This window comes from Babylonia areolata, chromosome 21, assembly GCF_041734735.1.
Source record: "Babylonia areolata isolate BAREFJ2019XMU chromosome 21, ASM4173473v1, whole genome shotgun sequence".
In the NCBI taxonomy this organism is placed as follows: Eukaryota; Metazoa; Mollusca; class Gastropoda; order Neogastropoda; family Buccinidae; genus Babylonia; species Babylonia areolata.
Window position 1 is genome coordinate 54,638,810 of NC_134896.1, and position 20,063 is coordinate 54,658,872.

The window sequence follows — 20,063 nt, forward strand, 5'->3', positions numbered from 1 at the left end:
GCAGTGGATGACCAAGATATCCTTTCGGTGTCTCATCTTGCTCTTTGCACTCCACAGTGCGTTGCTGTAACCGCTTTCCTCTCCGTTGAACCGATAGGTTTCTTCCGCAGATTCTGCCGGATCCAGACTTCGCATACATGGGTAGACACACCCCGGGGGCCAACTGCGTGTGGCATGCACACAGCACAGTGGAGCTAGATGGCCGTCGGTGGCTCTCCTGAGCCGACGCCCTTTTATGGATCTCCATAAGGGTGTCTAGCCACCCGCCTCACCAGTCCCAGAAGGGAGCGGTGGAAGTGCCGGTTTAGTCGTCGGCAACCCGACCCTGAACAGGTTGTACTGGATTACAGGTTACCAGTAGCAGATCTAATGACCTGACCTGACAAACAATAGGTAATACATGACTCAGACAGTGTGTGACATTATTTCGCTGTTCATGATGTCCCAGGCCCCAGGTCCAACACCCAGGACGATTTCTGGCGCATGGTGTGGCAGGAGGGGGTCACTGACATCGTGATGCTCACCAACCTCAAAGAGGGCAACAGGGTGAGTTCTGTCAGGGCTGGTCACACACACACACACACACACACACACACACACACACACACACACACATGACAACACGACACAGAATACAAAGGACGAAACACATATTCAAGCCACTTTTCCTAGGAGTAAACAGAATTGAAGAGGTAGGATCACATAAAATCTTGGGTGTCTTTATTGACAAAGATCTCTCTTGGACTGACCATATAACTTACTTAGGAAAACATCTCTCTAGCAAAATACGTCATTTTGCAAAAATTAAAAAAAAGATTCTTGATGATCATTCACGAAAGCTTTTTTTTCTGTGCTCATGTTCTCCCAGTCATCGATTTATTGTTTATCCAACTGCAAATGACAGATATCTCTTTTCTTATGTTGTCTTTTTTTTTCTTTTTTTTGTATTTCGCGAAACAAATCCCGCCTCATAAACGAGGGCCTTTATGTTATTCTTTTTATCATCATGTTTTAAAGTAGTGGTCATTGATATCTCTACACTAAACCAGTGCATGCCTGCAGATGATGATACCTGAGGCTTACTCACACAACGATTACAACACAATTCTGGATTTTATTCTCGGTGTTTTACACCATGATCTGTTTCAGTCCAAGTGTCACGAGTACTGGCCAGCTAAAGGGGAATCACTCAGCACAGGACACATGGAAGTGACGGGACTTGAAGAGGAGGAGAGAGCTCACTTTGTCATCCGGATTTTCAGTGTGGGAAAAACACAGGTACAACCCCCACGTCCTCCTCCATTCCCCCATCCTTTGTTGTATTGGTCAATTATTTAATATGTAACAATGTTGCAAACTTCTCTCTCTCTCTCTCTCTCTCTCTCTCTCTCTCTCTCTCTCTGTGTGTCTCTCTCTAGTACTTGGCAAGGTAAATGCCTGATGCCTATTGAAAATAGAGTTCGAAACTCTGATGTCAGTTTCACGTTGCAGATATTCACAGAAAATCCTTATAGGTACAAGAAAGACCGGTTCATGCATACATTCGTCAACGATCATTAGTACAAGGAATAGCAATGGTAAGAGCAAAAACTAAAAAGTGAGTAATGGTCAAGTGTAAAAGTCTAAGGTCACAACATGAACATGACTTGTGATAGAGGATGGGTTTGACATTTCATCAAACCTGATACAGTCAGTGATTATGGTTTGAAAACAACAACAACAACAACAAAAACAAAACAACGACAGCACCTGCAACATTGAAAGTTAGAAGTTAAAGATCAAGGACAGCATAGTGTTCAACTGAAATCTGATGCAAGGTGATCGTCTTTGCGATGTCCTTGTGTTCACAATTCCTGTCTTGGATAAAGTGGGTATTCACACTGGAGTTTTGAAGGCTTTGCTTTCCTTGTTTCTTTGCATGGGGAATGTGTGTGTGTGTGTGTGTGTGTGTGTGTGTGTGTGTGTGCACAGAGCGAGGAGAAACGGCAGGTGAAGCAGTACCACTACGTGAAGTGGATGGACCACCATGTCCCCACCACCACCCCCCTCGTTGACTTCTGGCGTTACATCAGAGCACGTGCTCCACGCACGTCCACTGCCCCGCCCCTGGTCGTGCACTGCAGGTGGGCAGTAAAACACGTTGAGGGGAAACAACTCATTCTATGCTGTTGAATTTTACTAACTGGTTACTAAATTGACCACTGTAACATAACACACCTCTAAAAGTATGACATTAATAACTTTATTCTGGCTTGGAGTCCTGGTCACCATTGGCATTTGAGGCAACCAAGGTGTTGACCAATCCGCCAAGAATGTCACAACTCAGAAAACTGCTTGAACGACAATTCCATATGAAGACCAGAAACCCAAGGCAAGGTCTTATAATACACAAGTTCTCTGATCAGAAGAATGAAATTCTGATATCTAATCCGTTCAGATCTGAAGAAATGTCTTCAATCTAGCGTAAGAAACAGTATGGAGCAGGCTGTTGTAGTTTACAGGCTGCATACAGATCATTCTTAACTTTCGCATTCCAGCTTCTGAAAAGTGAAAAAGATTGGTGGTGTGTGTTGTCCAAAGAGCCCGTCAGTATCAGACCACTGCTGACTGATTGCAGAAACACACATGATACTAGGCACACTCACTTCACCGCTGTCTCCATGAAGCCCTGTGTTCCACTTGATAAATTATCTCAGATCATGAAGACAGTGTTTGCTTTTCATTCAACATCAGTATTTTCCTTGCCTGCCCAATTCCTAGTTTTGTCGTTTTTCGTAGTTTTGATCTTTTGGTTCCTTTTTTTTCAGAAAACTCAGTAAAACTGTCAATGGTGCCACATAAATTATGTTCGGAAATATCAATCCACAGACAGAACATCTTACTCATCACACATCTCATTCTCTCATTTTGACTATTTTAACTCTCTGTTTATCTGTCTCTGTCTGTCTGTCTGTCGTCTGATTTGACTGCTTCATCCATTCACTTGCTAAGCAACTCAATGCATCTGAAGCATCTGAAGAGTTCCATGTAAATCTCATGCCGTGACACGCCGTGGTGTGCAGTGCCGGCGTGGGCCGAACAGGGACGTACATTGCCCTGGACATCCTGATGGACCAGAGTGAAGGGGAAGAGGAGATCTCTGTGTACGGCACTGTCAGCAACCTGAGGAACTACAGGTGTTACATGGTGCAGAACAAGGTACTGGTTACCGTACAGGTGTTACATGGTGCAGAACAAGGTACTGGTTACCGTACAGGTGTTACATGGTGCAGAACAAGGTACTGGTTACCATACAGGTGTTACATGGTGCAGAACAAGGTACTGGTTACCGTACAGGTGTTACATGGTGCAGAACAAGGTACTGGTTACCGTACAGGTGTTACATGGTGCAGAACAAGGTACTGCTTACCGTACAGGTGTTACATGGTGCAGAACAAGGTACTAGTTACCGTGCAGGTGTTACATGGTGCAGAACAAGGTACTGCTTACCGTACAGGTGTTACATGGTGCAGAACAAGGTACTGGTTACTGTACAGGTGTTACATGGTGCAGAACAAGGTACTGGTTACCGTACAGGTGTTACATGGTGCAGAACAAGGTACTGGCTTACCGTATAGTTACTGTTGTTGTTTTGTGTTTGTGTGTGTGCATGAGTTTAGGATTATCTTATTAAACCTCATGTCAGCTATTCTGTTCATTTCCTTTAAAGGGAAGGTTAGCATGCAAAGAAAGCGACAGCTGTTTTACTCTGAGGAGTGCTCTTCAGGCTTGCTAATTGCTCCTGGCTGCTGACTGGAGAGAAATGAGAAACTCCCAATAGTTTGGCTTAGGTATCTCTTTTGTTTAATGTGTGTGTATGTGTGTGTGTGTGTGTGTGTGTGTGTGTGTGTGTGTGTGTGTGTGTGTGTGTGTGTGTGTGTGTGTGACGCCAGGACCAGTACCAGTTTCTGCACGAGGCAGTGCTGGAAGCCTACATGAGCGGTGACTCCAGACTGGACACCTCGTCCTTTGACCGTGTCTTTCCCTCCGCCATCCGTCATGACCTGCCTCAGCCACGTGTCGATGCCGAGTTTCAGGTGTGATACACTGACACATGAACATTTACCTAGACAGTCAAACAGATATACAGACAGGCAGACAAACTCACAGCAGACAGACATACAGAGAATCTTGGTTCGATGGTGCTGTAATATTGCCGAGGGTGAACAGACTTAAAGTTATTGTTTTGTCTAGGGGTGCTGCTGGTGCTGTTAAGTTTGGAAAGATTTCCTAAGTATAATGTATCAATGTGACTCAGTAGAAAATCTGCTGGAGCTGTCTGTATCTGACAGTATGTAGTAAAAATGCCTCTTTAGTCCTTGTGGAGCTCTGTGGCTTGGATATACTTTCCGACAACTAATGAAAGGATACCGGGTTGTTCCTCCTTTAAATGAAGCTTTTGATGTCGTTATTTCCCCTTCCAATAGTGTGTTCACAGCTGGTATCATGTTGTTTCCCTTCCCTGCAAACTGTCAGGTGATGGTTTGTGATAACTGATTTCAAGTTGTCTGCTGCTTTCCCAGACAGTGTGCAGGGAAAGGTATTGATGAATGATGTCTGTTTGTTCCCTCGTTCCGGAGACTGTCAGAAGTGGACAGGTTGTTTCCCCTTCCCCAATGCTGTGCCAGATAGGTAAGTTCTTGTGACTGATGTCAAGATGATTCCCTTTCTCAGTGACTGTGTCAGGTGTGGAAGGTTGTGGTTACTGACGTCAGGTTGTTTCCCCTTCCCCAGAGACTGTGTCAGATGAGGACGTACCTCACTGATCCCTCCCACACTGAGGCCAGCCAGGAGGTGAACCAGCACAAGAACCGGAATCCTGACGCCCTGCCAGGTGATACAAAGCAGTGGGTTTGGGGTGGATAATTGGGTTATCGCTGACCTGCACCCAATAACATTTCACCTATTTCCAGCACTACTCGTGGATTTCAGTTTACAATCTCAGCAACACTGAACGAATCACTGATTTAAAGATAATGACTTAGTCATTGTAGAAACTACCTTCTGTGTCCATGCGTAAAGGTCAGTGAAAGATGCTGACGACTTGCACTTTGTGGTTCAAACCCCATAAGATTCATGTGATTTTAAACCAAAGTCCCCTGTCCAGCTCGCACGTAAAGGAACCTACAGCAACAAAAGGATTGTCCCAGGCAAAATTTTATAGGAATTCCCACTTTGATGGAAAAACATTAATTTGCAAATAGAAAAGGGAGAAAACTATGGGAGGTGCTGTGCTGTGACAATATGCTCTCCCTGGAAAGAGAGATCTGTAGTGGGGAACAGTAAAACAACACAACGCAGTATCAAACAGATGTCAGTGGCCAGTAACACAATGTGCAATACTGAAAATTTGGTCAGACAGTACATATCACCTGATAGATAAAAATGATACGCTGTGTATTGTGTGTGTGTGTGTGTGTGTGTGTGTGTGTGTGTGTTCCTGCAGATGACAACCACCTTGTGTACATCACTGAGCACGCCAAAGGACGGAATCAATACATCAACGCTGTCTACATGCCGGTAAATGTTTTGTGCTTCTGTGTGTGTGTGTCTGTGTGTGTGTGTGTGTGTGTGTGTGTGTGTGTGTGTGTGAGAGAGTTCCTGATGCCGTACATGGCAGTACGATCTTTGCTCACGGTTTCAGTCAAAGGTCAGTTGTATGCTGGAAGTCCTCTGAGTACCTGTCAGCTGACAATGACGTCACTGCCGGACATCTGATTCCTAAAATGGCCAGTCAGCACAAATGATGTTTCCGTGATATTTATCTATCTCAGAGCGAAGGAATGCACTGTGTGACCAGCCTGAGTGTTTCTTGGAGGACAGGCCTATATGTGGGTCAACATCATCGTCGTCGTCATCATCTTTGATCATAACATTTTTAACATTAACATGATTGTGAGAAAAAGGCCAAATTATATGTCATAAAGGGCATAAAAGAGCAAAACGTGCCATTGGGCAGGAATGAGAACAACACAGGGTAAGACAGAACGAGACAATATAATCAAAGTCAAACGGGACAACAGACAATGGTATCTGTAGGCACTGTACACAGATGACGCCATGTACCTGCATGACGCCAGGTCCTGTCCAGGTGTCCCCCATTCACTGTGCCCCGTGCTGTCCACAGACCTTCCTGTCAGAGCGGGGCAGCATCCTGACCCAGCTTCCCCTGGCCGACACAGTGATCGACTTGTGGAGACTGGTGGACAGCTGGAACGTCAGCACCATTGTCTCCCTTGGACAGGTGGAGGGACAGGAGGTAGGTTATGTAGGTCAGGTGGAGGGACAGCAGGTAGGTTATGTAGGTCAGGTGGAGGGACAGAAGGTAGGTTATGTAGGTCAGGTGGAGGGACAGAAGGTAGGTTATGTAGGTCATGTGGAGGGACAGAAGGTAGGTTATGTAGGTCAGGTGGAGGGACAGCAGGTAGGTTATGTAGGTTATGTGGAGGGACAGAAGGTAGGCTATGTAGGTCAGGTGGAGGGACAGAAGGTAGGTTATGTAGGTCAGGTGGAGGGACAGAAGGTATGTAGGTCAGGTGAAGGGACAGAAGGTAGGTCATATGTCAAGGAGAAAGACAGGAGGTTGGTTATGTAGGTCAGGTGGAGGAACATTAAGCATATTACATAGTTCAGTCATATTTGAATTGTTGACAACAATGCATATAATTTGCATGATTGTTATCTTTCGGATTACCTTTTGAATTTAAATCGCATATTTATGGCTTTGTGGTTGTAAGCATGTGTGTGTGTGTGTGTGTGTGTGTGTGTGTGTGTGTGTGTTCGTGTGTGCGCATGTATGGTGTGTGAGTGGGGATACTGGGTGTGTGTTATTGTTCATTTGTTGGGGGCTTTTTTTGTTGATTTTCAGCAAAAGTATCTTCACACTGTGCAGGGAATGTGTTGCTTCTGGCCCATCCCTAAAAAGCCGATCAGAGTCGGTGCTTACACCATCAGCCTTAAGGGCAGAAACTCACTGGGGGAGAACCTGGAGAACTATGTGATGGACATCACTAAAAAGGTGAGTTGGCTGGGTACTTTCGTGAAGTAGTTAGCGTTGTAGACCGACGACTGGGAGGACGTGAATTCGATCCTGATCAGAGATGCTTCTGCCCAGAGCTGAGTGTGTTGTGGGCTCAAAAGGGAAAACTGGGACCACGCAGTCCAGGAATTATCCACTTCAATGATGCGTCTTTGGTGGTGGTCACATTTCCTCACCAGCCCTGCAGGTGTCTGTATCTCAACTTGGTTGACGTCAGAATATATTATGAGAATACAGCATTGTCAAGTAGTCATAAATGTAAATGGACCCCCCGTATCCTCCTCCTTATCACCCACATCATCATTCAGAATGTAGAAAACAAAAACATATCCGAGCTCACTCCCTGTCTCCACGTTGTTGGTCTCAATATGAAGGATGGGAAAAAAAGCGTTAAAGAATTCTCCAGTCTTTCCGAATAATCACTACTTTTTGTTCGTTCGTCAGTTCTCATTTTTCCGTTTAAAAAATGCTTTGTGATTGAACAATGTGCTTTCATTTGTAACCAAACAATGCAGCTTTGAACAGTGAAATTACACCAGTCCATTTCAGTGGTAGGAGTCATTTGGTCTACGAACCTGCCGTCAGTAACAGTGACACCCTGTGTGTCCCCAGAACGAGAGCCGTGAGGTCCGTGTGCTGCACTATGAGGCATGGACAGGGGACACTGCCACCAGTGTTCCAGACCTCGTCACTCTCCTGGACATTCTGCACACGTCACACAAGGAATCCTTCAAGGAGCCAATCATCGTTCAGTGCTTGTGAGTCACTGACGTGTGTGTGTTGACAATGACGTGATATGAAATCAACATTCCTGATACCCTATAGAGCCTGGTCAGTCTCACAGGCTATCTGACATGTGAAGCAGTGCGCCTCTAAAATAAAGCTAACACGTAGGCTGAAATTATGTAAGGACCTCCAATGTCATATCAAGGAAGACGCTTCATGTTTCTGATCTGAGTCATCCTCAAAGTTAATCCAAAGACTGTTTTGCTGAGTGGATTCAAAACTTGTCTATTTATCGCACTTTAAATCTCAAAGGCCTTTCAGTTGGACGTTAAGTTTTATATCTAAAGCACATCCAAGTTCCACGTATATAAGCACATATGAGTTCGGCATTCCGTTACTTGGATATAGATCCCAGTTCTATGTTATTACTTTACAAGGCACATTTCTGTCCCTCTTTGACAATCTCAGGGCTACAAATCATATCAAAGGTTGAACTGAATTATCAAAAGGTGAAATATAGCTGAAATTAAAACAGGAAAGTTGTAAAAGATAAAAACACAATGAATTTCGTTAATTACATAATAAATTATCTATGGTTCCTCTGTTACTGATCAGTGTACTTCATTATGGAACATATTACACATTTCACATTTGTTTCGGTTGTTTCGATTGTCATGTTCCCCTTTCCACCAGGCCACGGTACTGGTTAAATGTTGATTGGTTTTCCCATTGCATTATGATGCAGTGACGGCGTGGCCAAGAGTGGAGCACTGTGCGCTCTGTGGGACGTCATCAGCCGAATGACGTGTGACGGTGATGTTGACGTCTACCTGGCTGCTCGGCACGTGCACACCGTGCGTCCTGAAGCCATCACTTCTGTGGTCAGTGACCTGTGTGTGTGTGTGTGTGTGTGTGTGTGCATGCACACATGTCAGGCAGGAGAGTTTGCTTGCATGTTGTGTTTGTAGCTTTGAAAGAGAAGGTAAATATTCTTTTCACTTTCATCCGTTTTATATCACATGTTTCAGGAACAGTACCGCTTTCTGTACGAGGTGGTCCAACAGTACAGAGCTTCACGAATGGTCTACGCCAACACATGAAGAGAAACACTGTCAGCCTGACTGAGCTGTGCAAAGTGAACAGTGGGTGTTACCATTCTGTGACAATGGAGGGGAAATCCAAGTAACTGAAGCTCATGCTTATGAAAATGTTGATAGTTTTTGTTTTTGTTTTTTCTTCTTCTTTTTTATGTAGTGCTTCAGAAGTTTGATATTCATAACAACCATTTGCCTTTGTTCGTATTTTTGTATGACAGAAGTAAGGGTAGGTCTAGAACTTATACACCTTACCTGTGTAAAAGAGGGTGTTCAATAAAATAGTTGATCCATGGATTGTTTTCCTTTTGCCACTGAGCAATGACATTGTGCTTGTCACAAATGTAGTGCAAGTAAAACACCATTCACGTTCTTTCTAAAAGATATGTAATTTTTTTTTTTTTTTTTTTTTTTTTTTTTTTTGCTTTTAAAAGGGGATTACTTGTTCTTATCGTTTTAATTCTGATAACTGTAATATGGGACTACTTACTTGTAAATATGTAAATCAGAAAGAGCTGTGTTGGCCTTATTTGTATTGTCAGTAAATAAATGGTAGTAGGAGCACAGCCACAAAGGAAAACAGGTACACTAGGAATTTTCATCATGATATTCAATTGTAACCTTTAGATCTAGCTCGTATTCACTTCCATTCTTGGCAGCTGATAACTGTAAATGAAATAGTTTAAACTAGTGTCCACACTCTCTTTCTTTTTGTGTGTGTGTATTTGTGTGTTTATTATGAAACTTTCTTTTTGCATTCTGTTTATATATTTTTCACTCATGTTAACACACTATACATAACTGCATGACTAGCTAAACGCCATCACAACACAGGTGACGGAAAAAAAAAACATTTTGTTGCCACTGGACCCAGTAAACTCATGCTCCTTGAGTTCAGAGCCAAAATGTAAGACTGTGAAAATCACCATCTGCATCTGATGCGAAGTGCTCAACTCCCTTAGTGTGGGGGCATCTGGTATTTGTCTCATGCAGCTCACGTACACACAGGCAAGCGTCCCGCAAGTGGCAGCAACAGACACACGTGAGCAACCACGTTTGTACAGTTATTGTGTGTGACGTACCCCAATACAGTATATCGTTGTTTTTTTGTGTTTTTTTCTGTGATACGTGTTCAGTTTTTCAATGCAATTTTATAAGTAGGTGCTAAGTTCACGAAATATATTTGACGACTGCAAGAGATTATCGAACACGCTTATTTTCATGAAAAAAAAAATTTGTAATCTGTGCTTTATTTGATGGTGGTTGTTCATAACATTTTCTAATCCATGCTTTTTGTGATGATTGTTGTTTATTGCACTTTTGATCTATACTTTTTTATGAAGGTTTTGTAAACTATGCTTTAAAAAAAAAATTACATTTGTTCTTTGAAACCACTGAATCCATTGTAGGTGCTAAAACATAGCATTTGCTATAACCTTTTGTGCTGTATCGGGACGATATTGACTGTAGCTGTACAAAATGCAAAGTCCAGTATTTCTCTCCAGCCAATCATTATACAGTTTGCATCTAGTGAGCATTGTTTCATGCATGCCTGTATCCTTCCATCTCACCACGAACACCTTCATCCCCCGCCCTCATCCTCAGCCCCCCCGGCCCCCCCCCCCTCTCTCTCTCTCTCTCATTTTCTCTATATACCAGAGAGCAATTGATTCTAGAAGAATAATTCGAACAAACTTTGTTCGTTTAATGTTTGGTGGGTTTTTTTTGGGGGGGGTTTGGGGGTTTTTTGTTTGTTTGTTGTTTTTTTTTGGGGGGGTGGGGGGGTGGTTTGTCCTGTTAATATGATCTGTAGAAAAAAAAAGCATTGTGAAAACGGGTCACTCTTTATCTGTAAAAAGCGTTTATAAGGCGAAGTGCCTTCGTAACAACATGAACATTCTGCGTAATATTTCAATTTCATTTGCAACAATAGATATATATCTGAAAAAAACAACAACAACAAAAAACAGTCTGCGTGTATTGATATGCGAATTTATTAACAAAGCGTATTGAGTCTTGGGACTCTCTGTATCTCAGTATCTCTGTCTCTGTCTCTGTCTCTCTCTCTCTCTCTCTCTCTCTGTCTGTCTGTCGGCCAGTTCATCTGTCTGTCATTTTCATGAAGTAAATTTGAAACTTGTTTGTATTTGTTTTATTTTGCTATACCATTTTTAGGTTTTGTCATACATTCTATGAAAGCTTGCTTACGTCTGTTGTTTTTTTTTGTTTGTTTTTTTTCCATATGATTAAGAAAAAACAACAAAAAACAAACAAAAACACCATGCAGTTTGTTAATTTGTTTGCAGTGCGTGTTAGCAGAGTAGCAGAGGTACAAAAGGCCCAGATGGTACAAACACCCACTGCCGATATTTCAGAAATAATGTGATGCTGAGAGTCACATGATTCTCCGCCAACTTTCTGTTTGCAAGCAGACGTCGTTGTGAACCCAGACTAACGACAGCCTTTTATCTGAATTATTTGTTTGATTCCGTTTTGTTTTTTCGTTGATTTTTTTTTATTACCCCTCTCTGAGAACAATATTGTGTACACAATAATTCTAATGGAAAAAACAAACTAGCATTGCTAGTGAAAATAATCTCCAAACTCGTTGCTAGTGCTGGTGCAGCCAGATTGTCTCCCCTCTTTTCCGGTGCATTCCATATTTATAAGGAAAAAATGTCAGCCTGTATGGGAAAAATGTATGGGGCAAACCGCCCAAAATAACATTGGAGCCAGACGCATGTGAAAGGCCTTTTGCCCGCTCCGTTTCTGTCCATTGTAATAAAATACTAACAAGATGTGTGTGTGTGTGTGTGTGTGTGTGTGTGTGTGCGTGTGCGTGCGTGTGCGTGTATATGTATGTGTTTGTGTGTGTGTGTGTGGGGGGGGGTTGTACGTGTACATGTTTTACAGGTGTGTGTGTGTGTGTGTGTGTGTGAGCATAATCCACGGTTAACCACCCATCACTTCAATGTTTTTCATGAACACACACACACACACACACACACACACACACACACACACACACGGAATATACAGGCACACAAGCATATGACACAGAGACATATAGAAACATAGTGCAAACATACATACATATATACACACGTGCACGCATCCTAACACATACACATGCATCTATCGACATGTATATACAGAACAAGAACACTGCCAGTCTGTCACGATACAAGATACCTCAGACATCACCAGAAACAGGAACAGTCTGTTGACATATAGACTGTTGGTGTTTACAGTGTTTTCTGACAAACTGTTGGTGTTTACAGTGTTGTTTGACAAACTGTTGGTGTTTACAGTGTTGTCTGACAAACTGTTGGTGTTTACAGTGATGTCTGACAAACTGTTGGTGTTTACAGTGATGTCTGTCAAACTGTTGGTGTTTACAGTGATGTCTGACAAACTGTTGGTGTTTACAGTGATGTCTGACAAACTGTTGGTGTTTACAGTGTTGTTTGTCAAACTGTTGGTGTTTACAGTGTTGTTTGTCAAACTGTTGGTGTTTACAGTGTTGTTTGTCAAACTGTTGGTGTTTACTGTGTTGTCTGACATACTTATCAAGTCACAAACACATTTACCACTCTGAAGAAAAAAGTGACCAGTTCGCAGTAACCTAAGCAACCATAACGCATACCCACCTGAAGAGAGACGCCTCAGATAAAATGAAGACGTTGAACGACGCTGCTGGAGTAAAACAACACAAAGTCCCATCTCACAGTTGCCTCCCCTCAAAGAACGACAAAACATCCGCTCTGTCGATGATCATTCTCCTCTCCAACTGTCAACAGCTTATCACCTTCCACCACCAGTTAATCGCATCAAACACCATCTCCATCAGCACACTCGAGACAGTATCATTAATACACAAAATATTTTGTTGGCATTCCCGACCATCATAGGGGTTCGTTCACGTCCTTGATATCGACTATTACTGAATAAGTTTTTAAAATGTGAAATAGGCGGCAATTTATTTTACCATTGTTTGAGTATAAATGACTTATTTTCGTCGTCACTTTCATTTATGTTAACTGTCACAAAGTTATATATACAAACACATCTAAACATGTACTGTTCATCTTGACTGCATTTTATGCTACACTTTACACGATGGTAACAACCTATCAATTCACTGTCTTTATTTTACCAAAAAGATAAATAAACAATTATTAATACAAAAACTCTAACTACCAGCAAATTGAAATAATATAAGCGAGAATACTAATTCAAGGGGAGAAAGTATTTGCGATCAGTGTATACATTATCCGGCGAGTGTGGTTACTGAGTAAATAGATAAACCAATAAATAAAAAGATCAATACATCAACGTTTTGAATAACATTGGGCATATGAACGGAAACCTTTCTTTCGGGGAAAGTTTATGGGTTTGTTCCTGTGCACCTTTCTTCAAATATTTTACCTGAAGTTATGGGCCTTAGTTTTACTTCAAAGGGCAAACGTCACTTGTTTATCGTTTCATACATACATACATACATACATACATTTTCTCTCACTTCAGTAGACCTTGAATGGTCTCGTATATAGCATGCACTTAGCACAAGTAAAAGAACCCACGGCAACAAGAAAGGTGTCCCTGGCAAAATTATGTAGTGAAAAAAAAGCATGTTTTCAAAACAAAGACTCTCGGAGACAGAAGAAAAGAGACTAACAAAAAATGGGTGGCCCCAAACTGTGGTAAACGGCTCTCCCTGGGGACAACACCCTGAATTTCACACAGAGAAATATGTTGTGACAAGAAAGTAATACAATACAATGCAATGCAATACAATATAATATATTGCAATACAATACAATACAATACAGTATGATATATTGCAATACAATACAATACAATATAATACAATGCCATACAATACAACGCAATATATACATACATGCATGCATTAATACATAAAGCAGTTTTTAACAAATACAAGCACAAAACCAAACATGGAAACACGCACCCAGGAACGGGAGTTATCCAAGAATTTAGAAAGTTCAAAAATGTCATCATCAATTAAACAATGCGTGCCAAAGACCTACCTCTTTTTTTCTAGCACACGGAAACACTAACAAAGGCAAAAGACAGAGACGTGAATGTCGAATTTCAGAAGCATTACACGGAAGTAAGCTTCATCATCATCGTTAGATTCTTCCTTTATTGTCACAGAATGGTATCACCCAGCTGCACAGCTCAGTCTGACTGACACTGTTTCTCTTCATGTGTTGGCGTAGACCATTCGTGAAGCTCTGTACTGTTGGACCACCTCGTACAGAAAGCGGTATTGTTCCTGAAACAGGCGATATACAAGTAATTAAAGTGAAAAGATTTCTTACCTGTTCCTGTAAAAAGTACACATGTGGCATGCAAGCAAGTACCCCCACCCACCCACCCCCCACTTGCGCATGAAGGCATGCACACAGACGCAGGCACAGACACACGCGCACACACACAAGCGCACGTGCGCATACACGCACATACACACAAACACAGAGATGTAGTGCACATTACCAGTGGGTGTATAACTGCTTTACACACGCTTGTAGTGTGGTAGTTTCTTTTTTCTTCTAAATGGTAATGTTTCTGTAATGTTGCAAGAATCTTGAATTGGAAGTTCAGCAGTAAGGTTGTGATTAAGTTTTCAGTGTATGTGGTTTATGAGTGTTGCGTCAAACACACACACACACACATGCACACAGACGTGTGCATGCCTGCGAACACACACACACACACACACAAGGACACACACACACACACACACACACACACACACACACACACACAGGTCACTGACCACAGAAGTGATGGCTTCAGGACGCACGGTGTGCACGTGCCGAGCAGCCAGGTAGACGTCAACATCACCGTCACACGTCATTCGGCTGATGACGTCCCACAGAGCGCACAGTGCTCCACTCTTGGCCACGCCGTCACTGCATCATTATGCAATGGGAAAATCAATCAACATTGATTTGAATACTGTCGCCTCTTTCGGAATACAGGGAGGTAAATATAACAATCAACAAGAGAAACGATATGCGTCGGATTGATGTACACCAACCAGTAAAATAAAAGCCATCTTTCTTTTATTCTGTGATAAATAAAGTTGCTGTGTATTTCTTACTTTCATGTTTGTATTCTTTTCAATACGTTTTACTTTTTACTGTCTACTTCAACCTTTGTCATGTCAATGCATATGTCAGATATCAGTTGTTGTCTGAGAGACTGTGGTTTGGTGTGAGTGACAAGGCTTTATACTACTACTACTTGTACTGCTACTACTACTACTACTCCTATGAATCACTTCATATGTCTCTGCTTCATGCGTGTGGTCATCATTCATTAAATCACGTCATTGTCAACACACACACGTCAGTGACTCACAAGCACTGAACGATGATTGGCTCCTTGAAGGATTCCTTGTGTGACGTGTGCAGAATGTCCAGGAGAGTGATGAGGTCTGGAACACTGGTGGCAGTGTCCCCTGTCCATGCCTCATAGTGCAGCACACGGACCTCACGGCTCTCGTTCTGGGGAAACACAGGGTGTCACTGTTACTGACGGCAGATTACAGGAACCGGTCACCTCTACTGCTGGAATGAATGGCCGAGAAAACACACCTATGACTGGGCCAGAATCTACGTCCTTCAAGTCTTCAGTCCGCGAAGCTAACTACTTCCCCACGGCAGCTGGTCCACTCACCTTTTTAGTCATGTCCATAACATAGTGCTTCAGGTTCTCCCCCAGTAGGTTAATGGTCTTCAGACTGATGGTGTAAGCACCAGTTCGGATCGGCTTCTCCAGGCTGGGCCAGTATCGACACATCACCTGTGCACCGTGCGATTAATTGTGTTAGAAAAGGACAAATACCAAACAAAGAAACAGCACACACAGACACATCAAAATAACCCTCCAAATATATACCAAATAAACCCCAAACCTGACATATGCAAGATATGTGTAATGCTGTTCTTAAATTTGAAATATGATCGAACTAAATGTCCCTCCACCTAAACTAAACAACCTGCCTTCTGTGTCTGCACCTGACCTACATAACCTACCCCCTGTTTCTCAACCTGACCTACATACCTTCTGTCCCTCCACTTGACCTATTTAACCTACGTCCGGTCCCTCAACCTGACCTATATAACCTACCTTCTGTCCCTCCACCTGACCTATATAGCCTACCTGCTGTCCCGCCACCTGTCCAAGGGAGACAATGGTGCTGACGTTCCAGCTGTCCACCAGTCTCCACAAGTCGATCACTGTGTCGGCCAGGGGAAGCTGGGTCAGGATGCTGCCCCGCTCTGACAGGAAGGTCTGTGGACAGCACGGGGCACAGTGAATGGGGGACACCTGGACAGGACCTGGCCTCATGCAGGTACATGGCGTCACCTGTGTACAGTGCCTGCAGATACCATTGTCTGTTGTCCCGTTTGACTTTGATTATATTGTCTCGTTCTGTCTTATTTTCTGTCTTTCCCTGTGTTGTTCTCATTCCTGCCCAATGGCAAGTTTTGCTCTTTTATGCCCTTTATGATATATAATTTGGCGTTTTATCATAATCATGTTTGTGCTAAAAATGTTATGATCAAAGATGATGACGACGACGATGATGTTGACCCACATATAGGCCTGTCCTCCAACAAACACTCGGGCTGGTCACACAGTGCATTCCTTCACTCTGAGATAGATAAATATCACGGAAACATCAATTGTGCTGACTGGCCATTTTAGCGATCAGGTGTCCGGCAGTGACGTCATTGTCAGTTAACAGCTACTCAGAGGACTTCCAGCTGTATCTATGAGCGGAGGAAACAGCATACAACCGACCTTTGACTGAAACCGTGAGCAAAGATCGTAGCGCTGTGTACGGCATCCGGAATTCAGAGAGAGAGAGAGAGAGAGAGAAGCACAAATACATTTACCGGCATGTAGACAGCGTTGATGTATTGATTCCGTCCTTTGGCGTGCTCAGTTATGTACACAAGGTGATTGTCATCTGCAGGAACACACACACACACACACACACACACACACACACACACACACACACACACACACACACAATACAGTATTACACATGATGTTACTGGCCACTGACATCTGTTTGATACTGCGTTGTGTTGTTTTACTGTTCCCCACAACAGATCTCTGTTTCCGGGGAGAGCATATTGTCACACACAGCACCTCCCATAGTTTTCTCCCTTTTCTATTTGCATGTTAATGTTTTACTATCAATGTGGGAATATCTATAAAATGTTGCCAGGGACAATCCTTGTGTTGCCATGGGTTCCTTTACGCGCGAGCTGGACACGGGGCTTTGGTTTAAAATCACACTAACCTTATGGGGTTTGAACCACAAACTGCAAGTCGTCAGCATCTTTCACTGACCATTACGCATGGACACAGAAGGTAGTGCCTACAGTGACTAAGTCATTATCTTTAAATCACTGATTCGTTCAGAGCTGCTGAGATTTTGAACTGAAATCCACGAGTAGCGTTGGACATTAATGAAATGTCACTAGGTACAAGTCAGCAATAACCCAATTATCCACCCAAAACCCACTGCTTTGTATCACCTGGCAGGGCGTCAGGATTCCGGTTCTTGTGCTGGTTCACCTCCTGGCTGGCCTCAGTGTGGGAGGGAGCAGTGAGGCACGTCCTCATCTGACACAGTCTCTGGGGAAGGGGAAACAACCTGACATCAGTAACCACAACCTTCCACACCTGACACAGTCACTGAGAAAGGGAATCATCTTGACATCAGTCACAAGAACTTACCTATCTGGCACATCAATGGGGAAGGGGAAACAACCTGTCCACTTCTGACAGTCTCCGGGACGAGGGAACAAACAGACATCATTCATCAAAACCTTTCCCTGCACACTATCTGGGAAAGCAGCAGACAACTTGAAATCAGTCATCACAAACCATCACCTGACAGTTTGCAGGGAAGGGAAACAACTTGATATCAGCTGTGAACACCTTCCCCATAAGGCACACCCTTGGAAGGGGAAACAACGACATAACAAACTTCCTCATCTGAAGGAGAAACAAACTGGTATCCGTTCATCAGCTGTCAGAAAGTATGTCCAAGCCAAAGAGCTCTACAAGGAATAGAGCTGCGTTCTTACTGCTCACAGTTAGACACAGCGGACTCATTGGTACATTACACTTAGCAAATATTTCCAAACTGAATAGTCACAGCAGTACCACCACCACCAACAAAAATTAAGTCTGTTCACCCTCGGCAATATCATAGCACCATGAAACCAAGGTTCACTGTCTGTATCTGTCTGTGAGTTTATCTGCCTGTCTACCTGTATGTCTGTCTATCTGCATGCATGTCTGTATGTCAGTGTATCACACCTCAAACTCGGCATCGACACGTGGCTGAGGCAGGTCATGACGGATGACGGAGGGAAAGACACGGTCAAAGGACGAGGTGTCCAGTCTGGAGTCACCGCTCATGTAGGCTTCCAGCACTGCCTCGTGCAGAAACTGGTACTGGTCCTGGCATCACACACACACACACACACACACTTTATGAAACAAAGGAGATATACATGCCAAACTATTGGGAGTTTCTCATTTCTCTCCAGTCAGCAGCCAGGAGCAATTAGGAAGCCTGAAGAGTAAAACAACTGCCGATTTCTTTGCATGCCAACCTTCCCTTTAAAGGAAACGAATAGCTAACACGAACATTAATAACATGATTTGAAACTCTCTCTAACACACACAAAACATCAGTGACACCTGTATGGTAGCTGGTACCTTGTTCTGCACCATGTAACACCTGTACGGTGACCAGTCCCTTATTCTACACCATGTAACACCTGTACGGTAACCAGTACCTTGTTCTGCACCATGTAACACCTGTACGGTAAGCAGTACCTTGTTCTGCACCATGTAACACCTGTACGGTAACCAGTACCTTGTTCTGCACCATGTAACACCTGTACGGTAACCAGTACCTTGTTCTGCACCATGTAACACCTGTACGGTAACCAGTACCTTGTTCTGCACCATGTAACACCTGTAGTTCCTCAGGTTGCTGACAGTGCCGTACACAGAGATCTCCTCTTCTCCTTCACTCTGGTCCATCAGGATGTCCAGGGCAATGTACGTCCCTGTTCGGCCCACGCCGGCACTGCACACCACGGCGTTTCACACACTTTACATTGGACTTTCCTGATGCATTGAGTTGCTCAGCACGTTAATGGATGAAGCAGGCAAATCAGACGAGAGACAGACTGTTACAATAGTCAATCGAGAGAAAATGTGATATGTGACGAGTTATCTAATGAATACCAACGATGAGCAGGACTCCAAACTTGAACAAAGATTTCAGTTCCATACTTTTAGATGTGTATTATGTTATAGTGGTCAAATTAGTAGACACTTAGCCAATAAAATTCACCAAGCAAAGAATGATTTGCTTTTCGTACGGCAACAGTCCTGCGGACAAAAACAATGTTATGACTTATTTCCCAGCATCCCCAGCGTGTTTTACTGCCCACCTGCAGTGCACGAGCAGGGGCGGGGCAGTGGACGTGCGGGGAGCACGTGCTCTGATGTAACGCCAGAAGTCAACGAGGGGGGTGGTGGTGGGGACATGGTGGTCCATCCACTTCACGTAGTGGTACTGCTTCACCTGCCGTTTCTCCTCGCTCTGTGGACACACATACACACACATGCGGGCGCGCGCGCACACACACACACACACACACACACACACACACACAATATCATTCCACATGCAAGGAAACTAAGGGAAGCAAAGCCTTCAATACTGCCGTGTGAAACCCACTAAATCCCAGACAGAAATTGTGAACACAAGGACATCACAAAGACCATCACCTTGCATCAGGAGATTTTAGTTGAACACTATGCTGTCCTTGACCTTTAACTTCTAACCTTTCAATGTTGCAAGTGCTGTTGTTGTTTGTTTGTTTTTTCAGACCATAACCACTGACTGTATCATGCTTGATGAAATTTGGATTTCAAACCCGTCCTCTATCACAAGTTATGTTCATCTTGTGACCTTGAACTTTTACCATTGACCATTTTGGTCTTACCATTGCTGTTCCTTGTAGTTATGGTTGTTGATGGCTGTATACATGAACCTGTCTTTCGTGTACATATAGGTTTTTCCC

General features: G+C 43.3%; 2 protein-coding genes across 2 annotated transcripts in view; one reads left to right on the plus strand and one right to left on the minus strand.

Moving 5' to 3' along the window:
• The window catches only part of LOC143296653 (uncharacterized), a 68,802-nt gene extending 59,211 nt beyond the window's left edge, over nt 1-9,591 (plus strand). The window contains exons 21-32 of the mRNA XM_076608683.1: nt 449-546; nt 1,150-1,278; nt 1,972-2,123; nt 3,063-3,198; nt 3,933-4,076; nt 4,774-4,873; nt 5,486-5,559; nt 6,167-6,298; nt 6,932-7,057; nt 7,691-7,836; nt 8,550-8,685; nt 8,833-9,591. Of these exons, the coding sequence (XP_076464798.1) occupies nt 449-546; nt 1,150-1,278; nt 1,972-2,123; nt 3,063-3,198; nt 3,933-4,076; nt 4,774-4,873; nt 5,486-5,559; nt 6,167-6,298; nt 6,932-7,057; nt 7,691-7,836; nt 8,550-8,685; nt 8,833-8,904 (1,445 nt within the window). The 3' untranslated portion in view covers nt 8,905-9,591. The remainder of the gene's footprint in view (nt 1-448; nt 547-1,149; nt 1,279-1,971; nt 2,124-3,062; nt 3,199-3,932; nt 4,077-4,773; nt 4,874-5,485; nt 5,560-6,166; nt 6,299-6,931; nt 7,058-7,690; nt 7,837-8,549; nt 8,686-8,832) is intronic.
• Nucleotides 9,592-10,686: 1,095 nt separating this feature from the next.
• LOC143296654 (receptor-type tyrosine-protein phosphatase alpha-like) lies at nt 10,687-19,603 on the minus strand. Its single transcript, XM_076608684.1, has 10 exons — nt 19,428-19,603; nt 18,922-19,057; nt 18,277-18,420; nt 17,487-17,586; nt 16,833-16,906; nt 16,093-16,224; nt 15,607-15,732; nt 15,289-15,434; nt 14,702-14,837; nt 10,687-14,197 (listed from the first exon to the last, which is right to left on the minus strand). Exons 1-10 carry the CDS (start codon nt 19,601-19,603, stop codon nt 14,126-14,128), a joined length of 1,242 nt encoding a protein of 413 aa, XP_076464799.1. The 3' UTR covers nt 10,687-14,125.
• Between the last annotated feature and the right edge of the window lie 460 nt (nt 19,604-20,063).

Coding starts and splice junctions, on each gene's coding strand:
- LOC143296654 (XM_076608684.1), bottom strand. CDS start 19,603: ATGTGTGTGTATGTGTGTCCACAGAGCGAGGAGAAACGGCAGGTGAAG. Junction 16,907..17,486: donor GAATCCTGACGCCCTGCCAG/GTGATACAAAGC, acceptor GTGTTCCTGCAG/ATGACAATCACCTTGTGTAC. Junction 15,435..15,606: donor TTATGGACATGACTAAAAAG/GTGAGTGGACCA, acceptor GTGTTTCCCCAG/AACGAGAGCCGTGAGGTCCG.